At 44.1% G+C, this 9709-nt stretch overlaps 2 protein-coding genes across 7 annotated transcripts; one reads left to right on the top strand and one right to left on the bottom strand.

The window, feature by feature from the left end:
• The first annotated feature begins 481 nt into the window (after window positions 1-481).
• Window positions 482-5105, top strand: LOC125552372. Of its 6 annotated transcripts, none has more exons than XR_007303526.1 (4): window positions 482-3452; window positions 3652-3746; window positions 4083-4161; window positions 4660-5105. XR_007303526.1 is itself a non-coding variant. In XM_048715896.1 (2 exons), the coding sequence occupies exon 1, from the start codon at window positions 737-739 to the stop codon at window positions 3419-3421; it is 2685 nt and encodes an 894-aa protein (XP_048571853.1). In that variant the 5' UTR covers window positions 482-736; the 3' UTR covers window positions 3422-3452; window positions 4660-5105. The 6 variants fall into 6 exon arrangements, 1 of the variants encoding a protein (XP_048571853.1); XR_007303524.1 differs by having other exon boundaries at window positions 4065-4161; XR_007303525.1 differs by lacking the exon at window positions 3652-3746.
• A 235-nt stretch (window positions 5106-5340) lies between these two features.
• Window positions 5341-9064, bottom strand: LOC125552373 (translocase of chloroplast 34, chloroplastic-like). The gene is made up of 8 exons (XM_048715897.1): window positions 8914-9064; window positions 8660-8780; window positions 8414-8521; window positions 8202-8326; window positions 6695-6959; window positions 6125-6193; window positions 5876-6037; window positions 5341-5770 (listed from the first exon to the last, which is right to left on the bottom strand). The coding sequence occupies exons 2-8, from the start codon at window positions 8756-8758 to the stop codon at window positions 5618-5620; spliced, it is 981 nt and encodes a 326-aa protein (XP_048571854.1). The 5' UTR covers window positions 8759-8780; window positions 8914-9064; the 3' UTR covers window positions 5341-5617.
• Between the last annotated feature and the right edge of the window lie 645 nt (window positions 9065-9709).

Here is a 9709-nt window from a genome sequence, read left to right as displayed (position 1 = left end):
TAATGTAGCGTCCCATGTCTTACTAAATCTTGTATGAACTCAAGGGCCAGATTTTGTATACTCTTTGCATTGGTGTTGCTTGAAAAAATAAGATGCCGACGTTTTAAGGTTGGTTATAATGTTAGTATCATAACTACTACTCCCTCTGTACCAAAATAGTTGTCGCTGGAGTAGCTGAAGTTCAGCTACTCCAGCGACAACTATTTCGATACAGAAGGAGTATCATGCATGTCAACAATTTTGATGAGATGTCACAGAATTAAATGAAGAAAGAGAAGGTTAAGTATCATATCATGATAATAAATGCTATGCTACTATATATCATGCATGATAATAAATAAAGTATTACATGATACTAATATATGATACTATGCATTAGAGAGGTATAATATCATGCATTAATATTATATGCATGATACGAGTATATGATAGTACCGTTACAACCAGCCTAAAAACACGAAACCAAGAGAGCGAGGGCCCGAGGCCCCCGAAACCTTCCCCTGGTCCCCACGCCCGCGCGAGCGCTACCTCTCTCGCCGCCTGCGCCGCCGCCTTCTCCCCCCAAGCTTCGGCTCCAGCAAGATAGCCCGGCCGATTCTCGCAGCCCCCCAAAAGCCGGCACGCCGACGGCCTTCGTCCTCTAGCGCCGGCGCGTCGCCGCGATCCCCGCCGGCACGGGCGCCTATTCCCCCCTTGCTCCTGCTCCCCGCTCGCGCCGCCGTTGCCGCGCGCCTCCATGAACTTCTCCGACGACTGGCGCTTCCTCTTCCCCGTCTCCTCCGTGTTCAACCCGCCGTCCCTCGCCCCGCCGGACGCCTCCCACGGGCCCCTCTTCTTCACCCCTCTCCCCCCCCCCCCCCCCCCCCCCCCCCCCCCCCTCCCCCTCCCCCCCCCCCTGCACCCCTCCACCACCGGCGACCTCCGCCACGCCCTCCGCTGCTTCATCGCCTCCACCTCCTTCCTCCCCTACTCCGATCTCAAGTCCCTCTCGGGACCCCTCCTCGCCGCGCCGTCGCCGCCGTTCCCACCACCTTCCAATCTTCTCGCCGTCCTCCCCTCCCGCTCCTCAAGCTCTCTCGTCCTCTTTTTCCCGTACGGCGAGAATGCGGAGAAGATTGCTTTCGCTCTTGTGAACTCCCCCGTTGCGAGCTCTGCGCCCGTTTCGCCCTTCGTTCAGAGGGATGGGTTCAAGCACCCTGGGCACCGCATACAGCAGCTTGCTGCTATTCCTGCCCAGTCGTCCTGGTCATCGGAGCCGGATGACAGCTGTGTCGAGGGTTTCCTGCTTGCTGCGACATTGTACTCAGTGAGTTGGTTCAGGGTCGAGTCACGCGATTCGGGTTCCCCGGTGCTTGTACCGGTGGCCAAGCAGGGGTTTGATGCTGCTGTCGTGCACGCGTGCTGGAGCAGGCATTTTCCGTCACAATGTGCGGTGCTGCTGGAGAGTGGGGAGTTGTGTTGGTTTGATCTGAATACACAACTTGGAGGAAAGACGAGCGTTGGTTTTGGCAGCAATGGTGAAGACTGGGGGGACTGGCTGAGCTGTGCGTATGGAGCGCAACCGTGGATGGTGATCGTCGCAAGCACAAAAGCCGTCCTTTTGGTTGATTTGAGCTTTGTATATCATGGTGACAAATACGCCGTGGAAAACGAGCCACACAAGTTTCAGTACAAGGTTCTAGCAAAAATTGGGTTGCCAGGGTTGTTTGAAACTGAGCCTTTTGACAGGACTGAGCATTATATTGCATTCTGCAAGGCTGGGTTCGATGATTCCCATATATCAGTAGTGACAGAGCGTCACTTGATTCTCCTTGATGTGACAAAGCCGTTGGAACCTGTGTTGGCTTGGCAGCATGGGCTTGAGAACCCAAATCATGTTGCCATGTTTCGGCTATCTGAATTGAGACCTTCCAAGGAATATGAATGGGCTTCAAATTCAGGTTTTGCCATTTTGGTTGGTTCGTTCTGGAATGGGGAGTTCAGTTTGTTCTGTTACGGGCCTAAGGAGCAAGGTTGTCTAGATAATTCTCATTTATACGCTTGGGATATTCCTTCGAGGCTTTCTCTGACAGGTCAGCATTGTGGCTGCAGCAATGGAATCATGAAAGAGATATTCTCAACGCCTGTTTCAGTATATGATGGGTATGCTTCCCAACACCGCGCTAAGTCCATTGTTGGTTACTATGTGCTTCCAGATGACCTCTCAATATCGGAGCCAACATCTGCCAGCTTTGCCTTGATCCGGCTAACAGCATTGGGGAAGTTGGAAATGCAACAGTATCGTGCATCTCGAGGTCTGCATGATGAAATTGACACCCCATGTGATGAATCAGAACATGCATCCATGGATAGTAGTTCATCCATTTTGATTGACACTCAAGGTGAAAATGTCTCCACCAAATATCGATTCTTGAAGTTGCATTTCCTATATGAACATCTGAAGGGCAATCTATGCAGTGCGTTGGCGAAGCATGGTACTAGTGTTAACGGAGACAGAGATCAAATTATTATTAGTGAAGATGTGTTGGCATTTGCAGAGGATAACTCTAGATCCAGCTCGCTGCCAGTTTCAGATTTCCTATGTAATGCTAGCATCCCCATGAATGTTTTCGAAATTGCATGTCAGAGCATATTGAACAGTCTACCTTCAAATATTCTTCATGTCTCCCTTTCTAAATACAAGGACATGCTAAAATGCGATACAAAAGAAGGCTTAGTAGAATATTTAAAAGTTCCTAGCTGTTCGCCACACAATGAACTTCGGCCTTTCCTGTTAGCGAAACCATCAAGCACATGTGAGAAGGTGACTAGCAAAGCGGTATCTCAAAATGCTCTTGTTGGGCCAGTGCTCCCTGTGCATGTCCTACTTGCAATGGAAGAGATGAACAGGGGCATAGACAGCTCTTCGGAAAGAGAAACTGCAGAAACTGACTTAGTACGCCATCGATGTAGTGAGGTGCTTGAAGCCTTTGTTCCTGAAGTATCCATTGCTGAGTCCGACAACTTTGATGGATGGTTCTCCTCACAAAAGTTGAATGACAAGAAGTCATATCTTGTTTATGAGCCTCGGATTGAAAATAAGTTTACTCTTGATGAAACTGTTATAAAGAAGGAAAACGAAGAGCAAAAGGCCGCTGATCGTACATCTTTTGAAACGTCTGCAGCACCATACAAGGATGAGAACTTCATGACATTTGTCTGTGGAAAAGCTGGAACTCTTGATTCTGGGCCTGAACAAACCACATCTGATTTGTTTGATTTCACCCCAGTGAGGATGGATTTTGCTTCCGCAGATCTAGACATTCAACCTGCCGAGGAAGAAGTGTACAGATGCTTGAAGAAACAATTTTTAAGATGGCAAAATAATTTCAAGCCATACCAAGATTTTTGTAACTCATATAAAATACAAAAGCCATCATGATGGCCTGCAGTGCTCCATTCAGTTGTAGCAGGTATTGTACATTTCCATGTGATGACATGCAAATTTTTTGAGAAAAGGACAGACTAGTACTCCCTCCGTCCCAAAATTCTTGTCTTAGATTTGTCTAGATACGGGTGTATCTAATACTAAAATGTGACTTGATACATTCGTACTTAGACAAATCTAAGACAAGAATTTTGGGACGGAGGGAGTAATATATACGTTCTCAGGTACTTGGCCTGGTATAGACATACAGTGCTGTTTGCGTATTGCAAACACTTCTTGGGAGTAAGATGTGGTGGGCGGCGCTGTAAATTATGAAGGCGTAGGGTTCGAATAACTTGGTTTAAAATAGTATACTATTTTGTTAAACTTTCTGCCATGTTATTTTTGACAATGTGCATGTTAAGATACAATTTTGTAACTGACAAGGATTGCAATAGACCTCCTTTTCAATTACAGTTTTTAACTTCACTTTGACTGTTAGCACAACTCATGTGACCCTGAGAAAATTTGCAGCCATCACTTTGTTCCTTTGGAGTTTGAACACATGCTTATATTCAGATACTGTGTAGCATTAACCAGGGCCGTAGTTAACCTGTTCTATTTTCAGTGCTCAAACATTTTCTTTTGTTTTTTACAGCACCTATTATATTGACAGGATTTGCCACCTGGAGGTGCATTTAACGGGAATTTCACGCACTTGATGTTAAGCATTGGTGCGCCATTTATAGACCGTGGTAATTACTGTACCCTTTCTGTACCATGCTCTAAGCATTTTGGATGCGTTATGAGATTAACTGCCCTTGTAGTATATCATGTCCCACATGGTAATTGAAATAGAAGAAATAGTAACACCATGCCCAAGTATAGTTATTTAAACTGAAACCGTGTACCATTCTGAAGTGATTTTATCCACTCAATATCGCCAGACATCTTGAGTGACAGAAGTTTTTCATTGGATTGAGTGCCCCAAAATTGTTGATTTCTATATTGCTGCGGCTGCATTCACTTTGGCCTTTTTCAGTTGTGATTCACACTTTCTAATGGTAAAGGGTAGTAAGAAAAACTAAAATAATTAGTGTGAGAAAAGAACTCGTGTTGTTAATTTAGAGGTCCTTCTCAAAGCATGGTAGTTTTGCATGTATGTATATATATGCATCTCCAAATCCTTGTTGTGGAAGTGCCAAAACACGTTACTAAAGCAGAAAAAAAAATCGGATGGTTCAAAATTGCAGGTAGCAAGGCAGCAAGAGTCCAAGCCATATTGGGGCATTACATAGGCGACAAGGAGGGAGTGTGATTGCATCAAAAGTTCAACATTTTGCTGAGTGACAACTACGAGCATTAGCGCGGGCGTTCTTTTCTTTTCTTCTTCTTTGTTGAGAGAAATCGTGTGGCAGTTGTAACCTAACCAGATACGTGCACTCATAAAAAAAAACTGTCTCACACGAGTTTTTCTTCATTTCAGTTGAGCCAAAACCTGCCATTTGGGCAAAGTTTTTCGGCTGAAATCTTAGTTTGCTATGGGCTGCAACGATAGTGGCGTGTTTGCCTGTTGAACTGTGCAGTGAAGTGTACATATTTTCTCTTGAGCAGGGACCATTGTATGTCATGATTCTGAAGCTTCATGCTGATGGATGAAAGCAAATCCAGTCACACGATGGCCTCGTGATTAATGGTATTTATGTTGTACTTTCGCATTGGGAATGCATGTTTGAGACTGTACTGCATCATGCAGACGGTCATTGTACAGAATACAGTTAGAACACTCAAATTTCGTTCTCTCTGCACTGTAAAACAACAGTTAACAAGTAGAAAATCCTTTTTGTTTATGCTATGCTAGTGAACTGCCAATCACCATGGCTTCTGATCTGGGTGTAGAGCTGTTTATGTCTTCTCTCTTTTTTCATCACTTGTTGAACAATGAAGAAATTGTATTCATCTCCAAACATTCAGGCCATACAAGAAATTCAAATAATTGTAGTTCACAACAATAACATTTGCAAAATTGCGAGAGCGTAATGAAATGGGGTGCATAATCTTTAACATCTAGAACACAAGCAACTTTATTCAAGTTGTTCCTGAGAGCTCTATAGATCCCCCAGACCACTGGAATAAGGAGCACAAAAAGAACAACACGGGATGTTGAATGGACCACGATCAAGAGACTGGCATGCACTCTCATTGACCAGCTCAGGCCTTAGGGTTGCGGGATGACGAAACTTTCTGGTCTACAGGGTTGCCGCTTCCAACCAAGTCTCTATAGCGTTGCTCCCAGTCATCCAGCTTCCCGTTCGAAATGTCAGAATGAATAGCCCTTCGGATTCCTTTTACCACAAAAAAGTACTGAAGAAGAGCATGAAGGATTAATCAGAAAGTTATGTTATAATACAAAGATATGCCAAGTTTATGCTGTGAATTTTACTATTATTATCATGTGGGGAAGCTAACCTGCACGGCAAGGATGAGAGGTATGTACTTCTTCCAGCGATTGTTGGGATTTGGACCGTCGATTAACTTCTGATCAACATGAATGGACTTGCTCCCATTTGAGACAACGATAGTAATTTCTTTCATCAAGTTTGGAATCCATGGAGTTCCATCAGGAAGAATCTGCACAGTTATATGACATCCTCAATTAAAAATCAAGCAGCTAGGCAGAAGCAAATGCAAGTCAAATACAGTGTGAAACCTACAAACCTTCGCCCCATTCTCATTAGTCTTGCACCTTCCACTGTTCTCTGCCAAAGCTATTGGCAAGGGAAAATCCTAAAAGAAACAGAACATAGTGCTTTTCGTTAGAACTAATATTCATATCACATACACTGAAGACAAAGGCCCCATAAGTACGACCGTTTATCTACAGTCTCTATCATATACTGACAAATCTAATTGAGATGTTATGAAGTAGCTCGTAATGACAAGGTTCGGTTTCATAATGTACCAGCACATGGTAGCACTTGAAGCTACAGAGAAGCTCAAGAAATTGATCATGCAGAAAAGGATCAAGATCAAACCGAAAGAGGATGGAGAAGAGACGGTTTTTCATATAATAGCTAGTATTCATTCTAGGCACCCAGGGCGAAGAGCGCCAAAAAATATCAACCAAAACAACTTGGAAGTATTTCCGCAGAAATATGTTCATGAGAAGCAGCAGGACTGTAGTTTAGGCAGAGGAAGCTCCACAAAATCTCAAAGAAGTTGACAGTGTGCTGATACTCCATTAAATAAGATGGAAATGATTGCATAGCAAGTGAATATGTACATTACCGCATATTCTCGTTTGCCGATTCCTGCACCAGAATGGATATATCGCAGAAGCGACTCTGATCTTCTTGCAAGGAAATCATTATAGTCAATTCCATCAGGAGGAGACAGCTGGGCATGGGTCAATACAACCAATGTTCTTCTCCAAATGGCCTTCCCTAATGAATTAGTAATGGCTCTTATAACTTGTTCATCCAATGTATCCATTCTATATGTATCCAAGCGATCGACGTACAGGAGGACATCAATAGTCTTCTCCAGAAGAAACCTGCAATACCATTGATAACATTTAAGAAACAAGCATAGCAATAAATATTATGATATACAGATTGTATGACAACAGTGGGCAATTATAAAAGCAGCACAAACTTTTCTATAGATGCCAATTCAGTACTGCAATCTCAACAACCTTTGCTGTGATTACAACTGCTAAAAAATAAAATATGGTTCTCCAGAAAGGGAAAATTAATCCAAGGCAAAATTGAGAAAGTTGAGACAAATAAGATAAATAAGCACACGCGGGTTAGCATTTTAACCTCGTTAGTATGCAAAAAAATTAAAGTCCAAGGGGAAACCCCAATTATGATATCCAAATTGATAGGTCAATTGTGCAGATGCACCCACTACAGTGTAAGGTAACTCAACCACTATGTATCACATCAAGCGCTTAAGGTGGGGTGACCGCCAGCTGACTACTATACACCATTGCCAGCATAAAATTAACATATATGCATAGACTATTAGAGTTGAGCGCTTTTAGAGAAATAATGGACTTTAATAGAATATATAAATTACGGTCCTGTATGCTACATTAGGAACAGGATTATCACAAACCACAAAATTATTAAACCAGTAATGATTTAACGACAGCAACAGAAAAGATGGGGCAGCTCTGTTCAGGAACACAAGATTTATGTATAAACAGAAATGCAGATGTCTCTTCTTTTATTTTTATTTATGTACTTAAACTCTACATCTCTACCCATGCAGACCAATGGAAGAAATTGATATGTTGATGTAGAACCCAAGCATTCACCATCTTTTAAGTACACCCTCTGTAAACTAATATAAGAGCGTTTAGATCACTAAATTAGTGATCTAAAGTCTAAACGCTCTTATATTAGTTTACGGAGGGAGTACATACTAGCAATATGCTACTTCAGATCAATGTGATTGCTATGCACAACAAACTGATTGACCTAGAATCTAGTCCTATATTGACCACCATGGGAAAAAAGACTCGTAAAGTCTAGATACCATCCCAGGATCAGCATTTGAGCAATGCAGTAATTCATACTGAAGGAATTTTCGAAATGTGTGAGCAAAATGATCTTGCCAGTTGACAAAACAAATAAAACATCAAATTCAGAGCAACACGATGAAATAATCTACTCATGTCCCTAAGTCAAAAATGACAATCCTCATCCAAAGCCCTATATTACAAGTCACAGTATCTACAATCAATTGCTAACTTGCAAACAAGCATGGTTACCACCCAACATGGACATACCTCTTTATGATTTCGACAGCCTGCTCATTGATATACCCACCTTCAATGAGCCCAGGAGTGTCGATAATGTTCAAGGTGAATCCTGCCCTGGTGCGGGAGCACATCATTGGCCTCAGACCCTCAGACTGCATAGAAACAACATACGACAACGCACTCACGTGAGTAACCCACAAAGAGGCACAACCAGAGACAGGGCCAGGAAGAAGTGAGACCTGGAACGCACTGACGTTCGCGACCCTCTCCCCGACAATGGAGTTGACAGTGGATGACTTCCCCACACCGCCCTTCCCCATCACCAGAATCGTCAATGTGCTCACATTCTAACATCACAACATAAGCAAAACATACAATTTGCCATCAGTTCGTCACAACTCACAATCACAGACACAATTAGAACCTAGCCATGGATAATTTAATCAGCTGGTCCAGGCAAGGGGCGTTAAATAGGCGTGCAATACCTCCTCCTTGAGCTTGCCGAGGAGCTCGTGCAGCTTGGTCTGGGTGGCCGCCGGGAACTGCTGCAGACCAACCCACTCACGGGGTATCGGCGCCGCCATCACTGCCCGTTCCTCCTTTCCCCTGACACACGGACGCGCCGACACAAATCAGAAACATTAACCCAAATTGGTCAAGGCGCGCGGCGGCGGCGGCAGCGGCGGCTGCGGCGAGAGTGCGCGGCCGGACTGAGCTGGTAGGTGGAGGGGATGCTTACCGGGCGATACGGAGGCCGACGGGGCGGGCGGTTAAACCCTAGACTCGGCGGAGGTGCTCGGAGACGGGGAGGAGGACTCGGCGGAGGGGGTTTATGAGAAGGGAGGAGATAAGGAGAGAGATGGAGATGGGGACTCTCTCCTTCTTCTGTTTTGTTCATCTTTTCTTTTGGGGTCTTTTTTGTCTTTTTGCTTTTCTCTGTGGACTAACGGGCTGGGCCTGGGGCGCTTGTTCTTTGGGCTGGTTTTATGTAGGCCTACGAGAAAAGTAATTTCCTCTCGACAAATAAAAAAAGTAATTATCCCTGAATAATACAATTTTTGGATGGATAGAACCCTTATTCCTTAAAATTTTACAGTTTTGTTAAATCTAAGAGTGTCTCATGTCTAAGTTGACACGCTGATTATGGAGAAGGTTTTGCTGCGAATGGGGTTTAGACCCAACTGGGTTGCACTGATTATGAAGTGTGTCAAATCTGTTAGGTACCAAATTCGTGTGAATAATACTTTGTCTGATTATTTTATTCCTTCCAGAGGACTCAGAAAGGGGGACCCGATCTCACCATATTTATTCTTGCTCTGTGCTGAGGGTCTCTCTAGTCTGATTGTGCATGAAGAGGAGACCGGTAATTTGATTGGAGTTCGGGTGTGCCGAGACGCCCCCTCATTTACACACCTACTGTTCGCCGATGACTCCCTGATCCTTATGAGGGCGGATGCTGCTAATGCGAATAGTCTTAGGAGAGCATTAGATGACTATTGTGCTGCCTCCGGGTAGCTGGTGAGTGACGCTAAATC

Source organism: Triticum urartu, chromosome 4 (assembly GCF_003073215.2).
Source record: "Triticum urartu cultivar G1812 chromosome 4, Tu2.1, whole genome shotgun sequence".
NCBI classification, from domain to species: Eukaryota; Viridiplantae; Streptophyta; class Magnoliopsida; order Poales; family Poaceae; genus Triticum; species Triticum urartu.
Note: the sequence above shows the minus strand (reverse complement) of the source record. Positions and strands in the feature narration are given on the sequence as shown.